Source organism: Aptenodytes patagonicus, chromosome 5 (genome assembly GCF_965638725.1).
Source record: "Aptenodytes patagonicus chromosome 5, bAptPat1.pri.cur, whole genome shotgun sequence".
Classification (NCBI taxonomy): Eukaryota; Metazoa; Chordata; class Aves; order Sphenisciformes; family Spheniscidae; genus Aptenodytes; species Aptenodytes patagonicus.
This window is the reverse complement of record NC_134953.1, coordinates 69367312-69384980: the sequence shown is the minus strand read 5'-3', so window position 1 is coordinate 69384980 and position 17669 is coordinate 69367312. Positions and strand designations below refer to the sequence as shown.

At 40.3% G+C, this 17669-nt stretch overlaps 1 protein-coding gene across 16 annotated transcripts in view; it reads left to right on the top strand.

Annotated features, from left to right (window-relative positions):
* Positions 1-17669, top strand: part of PTPRF (protein tyrosine phosphatase receptor type F) — a 396981-nt gene that overhangs the window by 194110 nt on the left and 185202 nt on the right. For all 16 annotated transcript variants that reach the window (XM_076340381.1, XM_076340397.1, XM_076340391.1 and 13 more), the window contains 2 exons: positions 413-558; positions 3300-3441. In XM_076340381.1, coding sequence (XP_076196496.1) covers positions 413-558; positions 3300-3441 — 288 coding nt within the window. The remainder of the gene's footprint in view (positions 1-412; positions 559-3299; positions 3442-17669) is intronic.

Below are 17669 nucleotides of genomic sequence, written 5' to 3'. Positions count from 1 at the left end.
CTAATGTCAATGTATGGTACATTTTGTAGGTTTGCTGTGTCAGCTGTTCTGTAATTTCCAGTGCTATGACCATGTTCTAAACCTACAAAAATCCATTTATTAAAAAAATCAACCGTAAAAATAGTTCCAAGTTGTCATATGCCTGAATGAATGCCCAGGGGGCTGGAGGGAGCCCTCTGTTGCCCTCATTTACAGGCAAGCCAGATGGACTTTATTAATTTCAGGAAAAAAAGGTACTCAAGCAGAAACTCTGCTTGTCATGTTGCAGTCTGCGCTGAATTTGTGTGGCCGAGGCCATTCAACATGGACTTGTAGTAGGAGCACCAATTATCTTATAATTTAGATTAACATGACACATTCCTTGCTTATCTGATGTTGTGTCCTCATGGGGGTGATTTGGTTATTTTTCCAGGCAAGCCAACGTTTATGAAAGCTCCTGAAGATCAGATTGGGATTTCCGGAGGAGTGGCCTCTTTTGTGTGTCAGGCAACAGGAGAGCCCAAACCTCGTATCACATGGATGAAGAAGGGGAAGAAAGTCAGTTCTCAGCGGTTTGAGGTAATGACAAAAAAACAAAAATAAAAATTTGGTAATCAATCTAATGCTTACAGGTCTTAATTAGACAATAATCATCATTGCAACCTGGGTATCTCTGCATCACTACAATACAGAGTCTAGAGCTTTAGAGTAAAGTAAGTTTCCTTCCCTGCAGCAATGCGATCTGTAGAGCAGGCATTGTCCTTTGAGCATGATACTGGAAGCACACACATAGGACATCCTTCTTCAGATGGGAGACTGGGGCTTACACCAAATTGGGTGGCAGAATAGAGTTGGATTTAGCAGTAATTTTCTGTTTTCATTGTGAAAATTGATAAGGCACCTCCTTGTCCTGCTATCCACAGTGAAATTCAGAAGTGGGATGCCAAAACACTTTCTAAGTGGTGGCTACTGCCATCCCTCCTACAAATGCACTTGGAAGGGGAATGGCAAAGTCATTCTGAAGGGTGAATTGACTTCCCTGTGAACTAAAGTCTGAGAGGAAGGAAGAGGGAAGAGAGTATCAGAAATGCTTTTGAAAAAGGGTCCAATTTGGTTCATTTTTTAAATAGCAAATACATTTTCACTGACTTTCTCCACCTTTTTCTCCACTTTCCTTTTTTGGAGTTGGGCTCTTTTCTCTAAAACTGCCCTTGGAAATGTGACCCTTATACCATTCTGCTGCCTTTCCTCTAATCCCGCCTTTGATGTTTTTGCTTTTCTGACTGGAGCACAAGATGACTTTGCTGCCCAGAATGGATTGATTCAAGTCACCAATTTTAATCATGATTTCGTATGTGAGCAGAAAACCTTGATTAAAGTAATCAATTTTAATCTTGTTTTACATTGTTATTTTTCCCTAATAAAGGTTAAGTTTTGTTGTATAGTAACTGTTTAAACATTCTAATTTGTAAGTACGTATAACCTTTATAGTTAATCTGGTACTTATTGTGGCTGACCAGAGGGCTATGCCATATTATATGCATTTATGCAAGCAATTTCATACCTTTATTCACATCAGTTTTGATATATAGTTGAGGCATTTTTATTGTGTTAGGAGGTAGTGAATAGTATCTTTCTTTTTTTGCTAGATAACTATTGATTTTACCTCATTACTAAGCTAGTCTTTATTTGGAGGAAAATTGGAATTCAGTTTAAATGAAAAATTAATAGATGTACACATACTGAGTTATTGCACAAAAGAGGTATCCATTGTTAGCAAATGAACAGCATTTCTGGTCAGTGTCTGTCAGGTCCTTAGTAGTTGTAGCTCCCTCCCTCTCGCATAGGGTGTTTGTTCAAAGAATAGTAAGGGCAAAAGAGCTTTTCTGCTGTTTCATCTCTTAGCTTTTTAGTCCTTAGCTTTTTAATCCTTATCACTGAAGTGAATTAATCTCTGCATCTGACTTTGTCTTGTTTTAAAATTTGGCAGTAGCCCTATCCTGTGTAAAGGTTATAGAAAGTTTAGCATTTTGTCACAGTTTCATATTTAATTTAAAATTGAGTATTAAAAAAAAAAAAATTAATTCCTTAAAATGCACTATGGTGATGTTCACATTTCTCTGTCCTGTCTGCTGCTACTTGACACCAAATTAGGGGTTTTTGCAAGCTGTTTCTATTACTTAGAACAGAAGGGCTATTCCTTCCAGCGTGAAGAATAACAGATTTTTGGTGGTCTTGGTTACCTTTTGATTTCTTTCTATTTCTCCTGTCACTGCAGAGTCTTGTGGTGCATATTATTTTTCTCTTTCCTGTTTTCGCTCATTTTGTCTTTATGCTGTGAGAAGCACTCCTAAACAGGGCTCTTGAAAATAGGGTAAAGGTTTTGCATGGGGGTAATGCAGGTCCTAGGCTGATGTACATGTGTCTGGAACGAAGCATAGCTTAGTCTCTTCATCTCCCCCTGCAGTTCCCAAGTGACAGGAGGGGGGCTTGTGCCTTTCCTTCATGCTGTCACCATCTGCAGTAGAGTTAATATTTCCAACTTTTGCTGTGCTCAGTAGTAGAAGAAGGATGAGTTTGGCATTAACAGTGTCCTAAGGCTGTGCCTTCACAGCCTTGCCATTAAGCAATAGCTTATACTGATCCAGCTGCAAACTAACACATACCTCTTTCTTCCCTGTAGAAGTTAGAGTAAGGCATGTTGCAGCCTAGGAGGATGGATGGAAAGGCAATGATTTATTAAGGACTTAATTTACTATGCTGGGGAAAGAGTTGTAATTACATCATTGTTGATTATGCCAGAGTTGCAAAGTACCCAATGCTAAAGGACATTAAACCCCCTCACTTTCTGCTGGAGTTAGCATGCGCTGTAGGTCCTCAAGGTTTTATTCTAGTTTTGTTACTATTTTCCTGGTAATCCCACAGGAGTATATCATTCTGCTCTTCCATCAAGGTGAAAGTCGGCACTAAATTGCTATCAGTGTGATTAGTAAAACCATTAGTGCAAATATGGCTCAGATGTTTTAAATCATCAGATCCACATCTTTATTACCAGGTTGATAATTTGTCAACCTTAATTGATTCATAAAGAACCTCATTGGATTTTCATTTGTTCTGGCCTGCTCAGAGGACAAATATGTTCTTGACTCTGAAATTTTTGCATTTCTGGACTTGGAACACTTGACTAATTGCATGGTATTTTATAGCTTAAAGGGCTTGTTTTGTTTTGGGTTTTTGTTTTTAACCCCTGGACTGTTTTGACTTTCAGTTTTTGTTGCAGAAGAGATCAGTAAAGAAGTGCTTTCTTCTCATTGTTAAAGGTTATTGAGTTTGATGATGGATCAGGATCAGTTCTGCGGATACAGCCCCTGCGTGTTCATCGAGACGAAGCTATCTATGAGTGCACAGCAACCAATAGTGTTGGGGAGATAAACACGAGTGCCAAATTAACAGTGTTAGAAGGTAAGTGGGAAATTTTTTCATGCCTTAGGTGGCAGAAGACATGGCTTTGGCAGCTACATGTTGGTGTGGTGCTTTTAAATGACATGGTGATATTTTAGCTTGGTTTGGAAAAGCTGTGTTCTTCCTGTATCATTTGCTGTAATTTCACCTAGTGGTAGAACCTAATATTTTTGAGACATTCATGAAAGGATTGCAGATTCTGAACTTTCTTTTAAAGTATCTTAGTTGTATTTTCTGATTGAGTTGTGTCATTTCTAACTTGGAGGTCTAGCTAAAGAGACATTTGTATGCTTTTCTTACCTTTTTACTTTGATATAATACCCATCTTCAGGGTATCTCAGAATTGTATCTGACAGTCAGAAACTTAAACTATGTTGCTGCACCTTCTGGATTAAATAGGCGCAATTCTTGAATAGATTTTCAGGTTACTCTTCAGATTTTGAGTTTGATGTGGAATTTATCTGGGTTTACTTTTCACTGTAGTCACAACTTGTTATTCTGTTTCTCCTGTTAAAGAATAGATTTTGATCCTTGTCTGCTATATGAGCCAGTTTTATTTTGCTTGCTATGTTGTTTCTTCTAAATGGAATGTTTTGTGGAAGAACAGTGTATTAGATATAAAAAGGCTTGTGATCAGTTGATGATTTTTTTATATTAGATTGTCAGAGTTACTGTCTGCTTTTAAGGAAATGTGGTTTTTTTCAGCACATCAATGTGTTGTAGTATTTGTTTATACATAGGATTTTGTAAATGTACTGAGATGTTACAAATCTGGGGCATTTGGCTGAATGGATTTTTTTTTACTTGTATGTATTAAGACGAGCAGGAAAAGGCCTAGGCAAATTGCTTGGTATATATGGATTGATGTAGAAACTTTTGAGTAATGAAAAAACTAGACTGGAAAGCGTTTATTGTTGTATGATTTTGAATCAGCGGAGACTGGTTATCCCAATGGTGAGTGTGCCAGCCATAGATGACAAGTTATCGATTGTCCCTTGTTCTCCCATCCCCATTTATAGCGTAGAGGTAATCATATTTTCCTCTCTGCACTGTGACAAAGAATACATTAAACAACTGTAATGTGCTCAGACACTGTGGTGATGGGAATCACAGAAATCATTCAATACTTGATGTGATTGTGTATCTTCTTTCTGGAGGTGGGGCATCCTAAAGGATCCGCTTACTCTTCAGTAGTAGTATTGTTAAGAATAGGGTAACAGGTGCTACAGACTTGAAAATTATTGGGGGAAAAAAATCAGATCCTTTTTGTTACTACTTGCCTTTGCAGCCGTCTATGTGAATGCATAAAGCTCAGTGGAGCTCTTTCAGCAGTTTACTTGCAGATCTGCATTTAAATGGTTCTCGCAACTGGATTTTTGCGATACTAAATACTTGAATACCCAACTGTTCCAAGCACATTTCTGTTTCCTTTGGTTGCAGTTGCCTTTATGTATCTTAGATATGTATGCACATGCACACACACGCTAATAATTTATTTGCTCTGTGTTAAATGTTCAAAGGCCCACAGAGACATGCATTGCATAAAGGAGCACAACAGTATTTCTCAGCTCCGTGGTGCTCCCGCTGATTTCCTGATGAGGTAAAACTTGCGGACCACCACATAAATAGGGAATGTTAGGAAACACCAGAGACAGGAAAAGACATACATGCACACTATTTAAGAGCCACAGAAGCAAAAGTCGGTACCAGTCAGTCACAGGGCCTGCTTTTCTGTTTGGAAAGTTCCTTTAATTAGGAGTAATGCCAGTTTAACATGATCCCATAAGGTCAAAAACGATCTGCAGGCTGGGGGCTGTGTTTTCCTCTCTAACTGAAGAGTATCGACCCCTTGCTGGGCACTCTGGTAATGGGCAAAACTAAGAAACATTTGCTGTATAACAGTTTGTATGTGCTTGTGCATATAGAGTTGTGAGCTTGATGACAGAGGATGAAGACCTACATGTGCCTCTTATGTTGGCTTAACTGACGAAGAAGATGAGTTCTGTTATGATGTATTTGTATTTAAGAAAAAACGGTTTATATTTCTTTTTTCCGAGATGTTCTATGGACAGGTTTGTATTTTTTTCAGTCATGCTATCTTATTGCTCTGTGTTATCTGCCTTACATTATGCTGTTTCTGCATTTTGGGAGTATGATTTTTTTTTTAATTATTATTATTATTATTAATACTCCTTTGTTTGCTTACGTGTTGGCAAAGTGGATAGTGCAACTCAGTGCCCTGGTTGTGGTTGTGTTTAGTCTCAAGGGCCTCAAAAAATAGTGGTAAGTGCGCCCCACCTTTCTGTTATGCCATTGCTTTCCTAACATGAATTTTGTAGAGGTATTTGAAAATGACACATTTCACGTGGAACCCTTGATACCCTCAAGACTGTCAACTAGGATTGGATTTTCCCTCTGCTTCTGATGTTAAAATAATTTCTGTAATTGCTCTCAGGTGGCAGTTTGAATGATGCAGACATTCTGCACTTCCTTTCAAGAATTTGACTAATGCGGTCGTCCCTGGTGCATGACAAAGCTCTATCATAGACGTCCTCATGGTTACATGCTGCTAAATACACAGCACATACTGATTTTTACATTAAAAATCCTTTGTAACAAGAAGTTTTAATGCTTCTTCACAATTTGCTCTTTAGAACATAGGCCTTAACATTAAATCCAAAAGTCATAGTCAGGGTTTAGCAGGCTGTTATTAGATGTCTTTGTAGCTAACTAATCTGGAGCTTTATTTTATTTAGATTTCTGTGATGTTTTACACATCAGAGGCAGATAATCCCTTCTAATTGCCAACTTACTCCATTCTGAATATTAAGAGAGAAGCATGAGTCCAGTCTTCTGGAGGAACTGGGAATTCTCACATAAGCGAATCTCTTAACAATTCGGTTCCCTACTCCCCTTTCGTTCTCTGCTCCCATGTTGCTCATTTTTCCCTTCTAACTGCAAATCCTGTTGTGACCAAACTACGTATACTTAGTGTAACTGGAAATTGTTTCTCCTGTTGATAGTAGGAGAAATAGACGTGCATATACCTTCTCTTCTCATTTCTCCTGGGTAGCTGATAAGCTGAATTATGTATGAGTCACATTGAACATTTCTATCTTTTTTCCAATTATGACCTGAAGCAGCACAGAAGTACGTTCCTGCCTGCCTGGCAGAGGAGGAAAGCAGTGCGGGGAGAGGAGGGCTAGAATCAATAAGCTGACACACATTCCCAAGAAAAGCCTCGGGGACAGTTAGTGGCACTACCAAATTAATAAATGTGTTATGCAGTGGTAATGTTGAGAATTACAGAGCTTTTTAAATAGGGAGATTATATGAAATGTGAGTAGGAAGGATGCCAGCGTGGAAGAATGTGGCAGCAGGCTGATTGCAGGAGTGTCTACATGGTGTCCTTCCACAAGACTCCTTGTATGTTCATCATTGTGGCTGTGTTAAGAAGGGTGACGGTAACAGTGTTTATCTCTAGCTGCCTGTACACCGAAGTATACCTTCAGTCTGTGGTTTCCAGCAGTCTCCACCCAATAGGAAGATAGGGAAAAGCAGTGTAAAAAAAAGTCTTCAAGGGGCGGGGAGGAGTATATCGATTCTTTGGGAAAGGAAGGGGGCTAAATACAAAGTATATTATCAGTCCCTTCTCCCAGGACTTTCCAACTTGGACATTCAGCTACAGGTTTTGATTTCCAGAATTGGGAAACTATTTAATTGTAACTGGTCCTTTAATGCTCTGCAAGCAGTCTTTTTTCACTCCCCTGTAACTCAGAGCATACAGTCATATCCAGGTGACACTGAATATATTCAGAGTTTCATTTCCCTTTGTTTTCAGGTTAAATGAAAATACCATCTCCAATTTCCATTTCCAGCACAGATCTATGCAAATCCCCTGTGCCCCTATCCCAGACTCCTAATCCTGTGGCGTGTAGTTATCTGCCTGGAGAGCACTGCCGGGCTCCACAGGAGAGCAGCTCCTGGTAAAGAGGACAGACAGAAGGGCCAGGAAAGGGTTGCTTGCACGCTGGGTTTCAGTTTCAAGGTAGCCTGGCAAGTTAAGTTTTACTGGCTGGCTTTGTGCTGACAGAAGTTAGAGAAGTTTTGGTGCATTTCAGTGGAGCTCTAGAAAGTTCCCAACTGCAGCAGTTGTCCTGGGGTGGGAAGCACCTCCACCTTACTGTAATTTGCTGTTTACTGAACTATGTCATGAGCTTAATTTCTTTCACCATCTGCCAGCTGCATTCCAGTTCCTGGAGTTACCCTGTTTGAAATGCTGTAAATGATAAACATTTGACTGTTACAAATGATTTCTGTGGAGAGCTAGATCTCAGAAGGCCTGAAACAATATGTCCTTTTTGTAAACAGTCTTCTAAAAGTGATTTTTATCATTGGAATAGTAAACAGAAGTTAGCTATGTTTAATCCTTGTTTATGTTTGGTTAGTTACAAAAGGATCAGTTGGATCATTGTACTGGCTCATGTTTGTCTTCATCGCTTTTGCATCTTTTTGCCAAGAATTTCTAGCAATGCGTTATAAAATTGAAACAATTGTAGAAGGGAACTTGAACCCATTTGCATGCACTCATTCTGATTGTGTAAATGAATTAAGGCTCCCTGTACCCTGCTGCTCCTGGGATTGATAGTATTCTCTTCGTATCTCTAGTCAGGAGAGGACAGGTCTTTCCTCTACAGGTTTCATGTTCATTAAATGTTCCAACTTCCTTTGGTCTCTCCCTGGGAAGGAAGACTGCTGTGATGGCAGAGGTCCTACTCCTGGTCTTTGCTCTTTACACAAGCAATCCAAATAGTACTTTCTTTCTGTATGAGGCAGGCAGTTGTAACAACAGCAGTTCTAAGAGCTGCAGCACAGTGAGCCTCCACATGCTTCACTGCTTAGGGAAATGTCCTAAAATACAGTGATGCACAGAGAAATGAAGAAGCCTGAGTGTGTTTGCTTTGCATTGGATCATGGCATGTCCCATGCTTGTTAAAAAGGGAAACACTAGGCCAATTACTCATGGTGGCCTCTTTGAGAAGTTTAGGTTGTCACCTAGAAGAATGTAAATCCCAGCTCACGTGGACTTATGCTATTACGGTATAAACCATGTTTACGTGGAAAGAGTATATTGTGCTGCTTGACAGCAGGTTGCCTAGTATTGGTCTGGTAAGTCAATTTAGGAGCCCTGTCATCGTGCTAAGAACTCTAGTTGTTTCTCAGGTACTGAGCAGTGACTAGAAGAATCCTAAAAGTTCAAGGGGAAAGAGGTGGTCTCTTGGTCCCATAGCATAGAGAAGATTGAGCAGAATTGGTGATCTCTTTCAGTTAGACCAAGAAAATTTACAGAAACTGTTTTACTTGTATCACCATTGTATCCCATGCTGTCAATACCTAGGCTGCCACAGTATCTGAAGAACTGTTTCAGCTATCTAATTTTTGGTATCTATAGAGCACCTATCATCTCAATCCAGGTGTGAAACTCCTGGTTCTCTTCATTTTATTTATTTACTTTCAAAGATTGGATTCAATAAGAACGTTAGTCTTACTCTTACAGTTTATTTTTTATAATACTTAACAAGAAAGACTTTCATGGCTATGAATGAGAGACAAAGAAGTAATTTTCTCAGGTGAAGAGAAGTTTTAAGTGTTGTTGGTCTCTCCTCCAAACAGGAGAGTCAGCAGATCTTTAGAATGTATCAGACCCAAATGCCATAATTTCCATTTCTTATCTCCGTTTAAATGATTAACTAACGGCACATAACCATATAATGTATCCGTGATAGCAAGTTCCATCAGAAGACTGCCATGCACTAAGGTTAACATCCGCAAGTTTATGAAGCAAGAAATACAATCTCTGAAAAGTTTTAAATGAAATATCACATAGTTAATGCCAAGCTGACCCCTTTGGAGCTGTGCACTCCCATAAAACCTTGTGTCTGAAAAGGTACTGACCTCTTAGTCTTGAGAACATTTTTCTTTTACAGCAAGTGGCTGTTTCTGCATATTGCCTCTCAAATGAGGTCCTATGAGATTACATCTGTAACAGGGTGGGATGTTGTCACATTCTTATCAGCAAGCAAATGGCGTCAATGATATTGCAACACCCAAAAACAGCACCTGCGATTCAGGAAGGACTTCCCAGATAAAAACAAGTGAGCTTTAAGTGTCAAACAAACAAGAAGGAAGTATATTCTACAGAATTCTACAAAAGCTCTAAGGCAGGGTTTGTATTGCCAAGTACCAGGTAGCTTTAAGTTGTAAGTGTGCAGTTTTAGTAGTAAGTGCACAGTTATATCCTGTAAAAAGACTTCTCAGAGCTCCTTGTCTCACACAATTTATTCCACGTTTATTCAGCAGTTTATAAGTGCTGACTTTCATACTGGAAATCACGTTCAGCTAAGAATTTTTGTTGCAAATAACAGTTGTCTCCTTTCTACTTGCTCCATTTTGCAAATCCCTCGTGAAGATATTCAGAATCGTGGATGCTCCTTCAGAGCCTTGTGGCAACCTACTGGTAACTTCTGTCTGTTACGACAATTGATAATTGAGCCCTGGGCATTATTTTCTCTCTTTTCTTGGGCTCAGGGTGTAGAGACAGGTTGCTTCTCACTCTGTGCTATCTTACAGCTTCCTGTGAGATTGTCATGGAAAGTGTGTCAGGCTGTTCTCCTACTGCTGCTCTGCTATCAAAACATTCAGCCTGTTCCAGTAGGTAAATGAGGCACAAACAGATTAGTTTAACTCTCTGGCAGAGATGCGCTCATGCAGGCAGGTTTCTGTCTTGTTGGGGAGGCATCCCTGTGGGTTGCTATCTCCCAGCTGAGACTAGGGATGGCCAGATGACTGCTTCTGTGTCTCTGTTCCAGTTTGAAATCAGACAGGTTAGATTAAATCGTCTGTGGTTTAAACTAATCTGTTTTGACTCTCCGTTGGAACAGATCATCGGTCCCAGCTGGGAGGCAGCAACCACCAGCACTGCCTTTAACGTCACTGCAGAAAGGCTGGTATGCCCATGTGCCCCAACCCTCGTGGCCACAACAATGTCTGAAAGCTTAGACAGGGCTGGGATTTTGATGGCATTGGTAGGCAGTAAACCAGGGCGGAAACCTTGACTCAGGCCTAGGCTAAAAAGAGTGGTAGTCTAAAAAGGGCAGGATAGTGGAGCAACAAAGTGAAGGCTGCCAAGATGTGTGAGGAGATGTGTGTCCCATCAACTTTTTGGACTAGATACTACAGAGGAAGAAAAGGCAAGAATAACATAGGTATAATGTAACAGGTTGTAAATCTTGAAGTAAAAATGTTTGTTGGGAAAATGAGGGTGTTTAGGTTGAGATGTGTGCTAGCCGATGTCCTAATCTGTACCAGAAAGTGGCCAAGTAAGCCTCCCCTTGCAGTAAAATCCCCACATCAGTTTCATAGATGATCTGCCAGTCTTCTTTTTGATTCTCCTGGTCTCAGTGGTCCTATTCTGCACCTGTTCCTGTTTGATTTCAGGGTCTTTTTTTTGAACACGCCCAAGTAGAGATGTGCACACAAGGAGCCTTGCAAGTGTTTTTCAAAAGCACTGATGGATCCATGGATTTTGGAGATACACCATCAGATGTATGCTAGGATCATAGTTGCTTTTTTCATTCAGTTGGTCACTGGCTAGCACAGCTTCTCTGCGTTTCTCTAATGCACCTGCGTTTGTCTTCTCTCCTCTTGTTTCCAAGCAATATGTGCCAGGCTTATAGCAAAATTTTTTAGTATTTCTTATGTTTGTTCCTATTACCCCTGTCACTTAAGGTGATTTGACTCTTCTTGCTTGATTTTTTTGACTGTCCTCTTTATTTACAGCATCTCCACAATGCTGTCAATTTAATACCTGCCTTTTGTGCAGAGATTGTTAATGCGTCTAGTCATTTCAAAACTGATATTTGAGGAACTTCTTGATAGAGACCATTGTTGCACTACTAATAAAAAAAAAAGTGAACAAGAGAGTGGAATTGATTAGGTGTCAGTGACCCCTGATTTGGCTCTCAAAATGTTTATCTGGTAATAACTAGGCTGAGGCTGGACCTGGTGACTCTCAGATAATAAATTGAGTTTGGAGGACTGACAGCCAGAAGAAAATACTTTTATTAATGAATTGTGTATACATGGATCTAGAAGTCTTTCAGAGAAGAAAAAAAAAAGACACGAAAACCCACAATTATAACTTAATCAGTTTCTTACTGTAAAAGGCACTTTAATGGAAATGTATTTAATTCATCCGGAACGTGCAAACAAGAACTTAGTTCCTTTAGATAATTTGAGTAACTGTAACTGTAAACCTTGTCAGAATAAAAAAATCACATTTCTTGTCAGATTTAACATCTACTGGTGACCATCAGAAGCTAAAATAGTAGATCTTTATCATCAGACGGTTCAAAAGACCTTTCTTGTTGCTGGATCTCTTTCAAGATGTCTCGTTCTGAGAGCGTCTGTAGCAACCTGTTATTGACAGATGTGCTCTCTCTAGCTTGTATGTCAGTCCTGCTGCTATCTCCTGCTGACTAATAAAGTTAGTTGCTGGTATGTATTTGTAGAGTCTTTGAAGTCTGTTAGGTTGTGGAATAGCCTTCTGAAAGAGTTAGTAGCTCATTGTTTGAGCTATTGGAAATTAATGGGAAACACTGCTTGATAATGCCATATGGATTATCTGCTTTGGTTCCAAGGAAAAAGGGAAGGGCAAGAGCAAGGTGTCCTGAAAAGCCTTTCTGATTCCATAACTACTTTGGCAAAATTATCTTCTATATCTGCTCATAACCGAGGCGCTCTTTGCTCAAAGCTTAGTGACCTGTTGTCATTTACTGGTATGCCATGACTTACGAAGGCACTTAAGAAGACATAACACCACAGTGATCTTCTATAACTTCTTCTGCAGAAGTGGGAGAATATATCCACTTAATAGAACTGGAGAGTAAGTTCTTAAATGGAAAATGGAGCATGGAGAGAACAGAATGTGATAACCATGACCGTAGGGAATGCAGTGCTTACAGCGATGAAATCATAAATCTCTGCATGCAAGAAAGTTTCTAATACAGTCATCTTGGGCTTATGTTCTGTGCCTTACCTTTTTCCTTTCACTAAAAAAAAAAAAATCACAGCCCCAATTAAATCATTCTTGGAGAAATCACTGGTTTAAAATGAAAGCCAGAAAAATGTGACACTGGAGTATCAACGCATGCTAATAAATCTGTAGCAACAACAGCTGTTCAGAAGAGAGGATGTCCATGTAAGGGAGTAATATACTTCATGTGTCACTTACCATACCTGTGGAAGAGAACATTTCACAAGTACTTTAACTTCCTCTCCTGCAGAAAAAGGAAAATCACATAATTGCTGCTGATGGGCCACATTTTGGTCTTGGTCTGAGATGTTGACTGTACAAAACAAAGCTGGCTTTGCATTAAAGACCTGTAATATTGATCATTGTGACAGCTGGTTTCTGTGCGTCATGCTTATTCACAAGTCCCACATCTAGTTGTCCTTACGGATCTCTTGTTGATCTCCTATTGTTTTTATACAGTCTGGTGTCAGGAAGGCTCTACATTTGTGATGCTTATTAAAATGCGGTGCCGAGATAATGAGCAAAAGGAATAATTGGCCCTAATTTTGGATGCAAGGAAGTAATTATTGTGACCGTTCATTGTTAATGTGTTACTTGAGCTGTTAGTGACTTTTTGGTATAAAGATGATCTAAAATACATGCATTCTACTTGCTGTCTTAGAAGCCCAGTGAATCTTTATAGAAGTATTAATCTTGTAGTAGTAAAACACCACCTTCCCCATGGAGTTTTCTAACAGCTGTTTATTCTTGTGGATATTTCAGTTGGATAATAAAGTAGTGACTCTTTCTGGCACTCTCACCTGCTCAGATTCTTTCTGCCCAGAGCTCCAGAATAGCTCTTTCAAATCCTTTATCCTAAGGAAAACCAGCGGGTGTGAGGTATAATAAGATCTGTCTTTCCAAGATCATCTAGCGCCTTGATGAGGCAGGTTGGATGATGCCATGGGAAAACACTGCAATGTATTCATCTGTCATGCTAATCCTGTGCTCTGTTCCTTCAATCCTTTTATCACAAGGGTCCAGCCTGGATGAAACCTTTCCAAGTTTTTGGTGTATGAGTTGAGTGGAGAAGTCTAAATAGCAATCAGAGCTATAACTTTATCCAGCTGTAGTGTACGAATGTTCACTGTTGTGTTGCTGTTCCCAGCTGGGACTGGGGGGAATTTCCCTGTGATAAGAGTGCCTGTCTGCACAGGATGCAGAATGCTTTAAATAAAACTAGCCACACAAAGCCCTACACACAACAGAACTGGCATTATGACCTTTTAGCTAATTTGAGACCACTGGAAAGGCGCTGGAAGCATTAACCTGTTGGAGACCTTAAAAACCCAAAGTCTTGCTTTTTTGGTACAACAGCTCCAAAATGGTGCTTTGTTTGCAAGCAAGGCAATACTGGAATTTATTTTTCTATACCTCTTTGCTTTAGACAATGCCACAGTTGGTCCCAGTGCGGAGAAAGTCCTTGAAGAGAGAACAGAAATCATAAACATATTGATGAAAAATGCATGAACTGCACACAGGGTGGTATTAACAAAAGCTGTTGCAGGGGAAGGTAATGAATTGGGGATTGCGTAGTCCAAGATGACAGGATATCCGGTATAAAGAAGGGCAGGAGGAGGAACAGAGTGAGCCTTTTAAAGTGAGCCTGCATCTCCTTCACTTTGAGTCCCAGCAGGGAAGAGTAGTGCATGCCAGCAGTGCTACAATTCGAGGAAGTGCCTTCCAGATGGAGCTCCATGCTTAATGTGCAACAAACAAGCCAGGCAAAGCAGAGAGCTTGCTGTCCCTTGGAGCCTGTCTGGAAGGGAGACAAGAGCCCAGCTGAACCCCTGGCAAGTACCAATCCACTGAAAGCCTACATATGGTAGAGATCAAAATGGTTCACCTGGAAGAGTAAAGAGGTCAGCAGGGAGTGCCCTTGCCTGCATGGACCATTCTCTGTAAGAAGATTGGGTGTTGTCTTCTGCCTCCTGCCAGGAGGTTAATTAGGACAGCTTTTTTTTCTATAAGAATATCACTGACGTGAAACCTAGCTAGATTATGCATGTAGATGTGTCATCAGCAAACCCAGCACTGAAGTTGTTGAATGGGTTGAGGCCAGGGGGAAACTCAGTGTGTGTTCTTTACAAATAAATGATTTGGTTGCTTGATTTGGATGTGAATTTGTCCCTTCAAAAAGTAGCATTGCAGAGAACCTTAGCTGACGCTTCGCCTGCAGGAATAATGTGGGCCTCATGGAAAAAACAGCAGTTGTTTTGCCTAGAGGTGGTAGGCTTAATCAGAGTCCACCTGATTGGCATGTAGTACACGTCCTAACATTATAACTTCTGCCTGCCATGTGCTCATAGTCCTGAGGAAGAAATTGCTGATCGGATGAGTAGTATCTGAACTTGAATTTAGCAAACATGAATAAAATCTTTATCTTTTGCGGTAGGACTCGCAAAAGGGGGGGGGGGGGGAGAAAAGGATTCTGGAGGATTCATGTTTCATGTTTTTACTAATTAGACAGTAAAAATTATAGAAGTGCTTAAAAAAAAATAATAAAATAAACCCTTAGCTCTTGCTCTGGGCATGAATTTACTAGCTTTAGTTTGTTGTTCAGTTCGGTTCATTGATCTTGTCACAATTGATGATTCATTAAGTTGTGACTACTGTAGAAATTACAATGCACAGATGTAGCTGTACTGCACATCTGTGTGTTCCCAATGTGTTAATGATTTAAAAACGCACTTTCTGTCTGGCCATCCACTGTGCTTCAAGTGCCAACTGACATTTTGTTATTACTGAGCCATTTGTCGTGGTTGGCAGAGGGAAAGTCTTTTGGTTCTCCTTGTACTATTTTTGTTACTTTTATCCATATTTCAGATAGCTGGATTTGATTTTCCCAGCAACCTTGGCCTTGCAGAATGCGAGTTGTGATGTCTGTCACTTTCTGCAGGCTGCCACTTTTTTCAATGTCACGTGCTTTCTCCTGGTGTTTGCTTACAGCAGATGGGGTTATTTCCTGCACCGAATCATGAGGAACATGTCAGGCTCAAAAGCAGGATTTGCTCGTTTGCTGACTTGCTCAGGATTCTGAGTTTTGATTTTTGAAGTTTGACTGAGGTGTCGTTGACTTGGTTCCCAGCTTAATGCTAACAACTCAGCTAATCTAAAGCTTCTCATCCTAGCAGGTCCCAGAACACCTCAACAACTTTCAGCGTATTGACTTACGGGCTGATTGGCACCAGCAGTTCAACAATGTGTGGCAACACTGTAAAACAACTTAATTGTTAAACCTACCCCTGGTCTCTTCCCCTTATTCAAACCACTATTCAGACTGGTCCTTATTAGAGACTTGTATTTGATCAAAGCAGAAATCTGCGGAGTTGTCTGTCTGATGGAGCATGGCTTTGCATTGATGAGGCAAACTATGCCCACTGTTCAATCATGGTAAGGTTATGCCCGTGTTGTGTAGTTAATGCATTTCCTTGTGATCACATTCTGTCTCTAATACCACTTTCTAGTGCAGACAAACCCATAAGACTCCTCTTGCTTCAGGCCTTTCAGGGAGTACCCAGGGAGAGCAGACTGCATCTGTTCAAGCACATACCAGCCAACGTACCTGGCTCTGTATCCATTTCCAATTTGATTGTAGGCTCTGTGGTAGGATGGTCCATGTCTAGCATCTCTCACTTGGATATCCTTTGTTTCAGCCATACAGATATTTCTGAAAGCTAGATTAAAGGATGTCTTTAAGAAATTATATACTATATCATCAAAAAAAGTGCAAAGCAACTGTGAGTCCAGCACTAACTAGTCAGTTTATTCCAATAATTAATATGTAATTCCAGGGTTGAAACTGTATAATCTCAACTTTAATCCAAGCCATTTGGCTCTTTCTGAGACTGTAAACCCTCTTCTCTGCCCTGTCTCTCTGAGATCCCTTTTTCCATGTAAGCTTCTGTAAATTCTCTTCAACAAGCTGAACAGTTTGAGCTTGGTAAGCCCCTGTTGTATGGCCTATTTTCTAGCTCCTGGCTTGCTTTTGTAGCTCATCTTGAAATTCTTCGTGCTATTCTGGAAATGCACGCATTGCAATTCACACTGTATTTTACTGCCTTAAGAAACAGCCGCAATGATTCAAGCCGAAGGTCAGTCTATCCCACTGTCTTTTCCAAGAGCCAGTGCTGGATGCCAGGGGAAGTGTGTAAGGACAGAGCATGCTTATAGCGATGATTCCTCCAAATACATGCTTCTCTAGCCTCTACTGATGTGTACCTCTGGCATTTTTGAGCTAGAGATAGTGGTTTTAGTCAAACTAATGAAAGAAGAATCCAGTTATTCTTTGAACTTTAACTTCTGGTGTGCATAATATCCCATAGCAAGACGTTTCCCAGCTTAACTATGTGGCCTGTGAAAAAATACCTGTTAGTTGTTAATATCATTTGATGCCCTGTAGTCTTTGTATTAGAAGGGACAGTGGATTATTATTATTATTAGAAGGGACTCTGGATTTAACAGCTCTTTATTGCACTCATCCTTGTTTGTGTCTTCTGTACTAAAAAGTGCTGGTCTATTTAGTTGTGATCTAACATACGTTGTGATCTAACATACGTTGTGATCTAACATACGTTGTGATCTAACATACGTTGTTTGCAACAGCAAAATCATGCATCCTCATCCAGTAGAAACAGGGCTGGGCAGCACCCTGGAGTTCCTTTACCTTCTCTGTCACAGTATTAAATGAATATTGTGAGCCCGCTGAGTTGCCATCTTTCAGGACTGTCTCCCATCTTGCAGGTTAAGCATATGTTTTTGCTCATTCCTGTGGCAACTGAGAACACATCTGGAAAACTCTCTTTGTGCAGGTGAGTCAGTGCACAGGGTCAGACTAGATAAAAGATGAAACTTCAGGAGGGGTTTTGTGATGTGCACTAGGAGGGAACTGGCCTCCATGACTCAGAAGGTCTTTCCCCCCCCCCCTCCAAATTCCTTGTGTTCAGATTACTTTGTACTGTTTTGTATTCAGATATAATCTGTTGGATGTTGCCTCTTTAATTCTCCGCAGTTTGTAGCAGCAGCCTGCCTTCGTTATTTATAATCCTCCTAAGATCTTTCGTGTTTGTGAAGCAGGCCTGCAGCGGGATGTGCT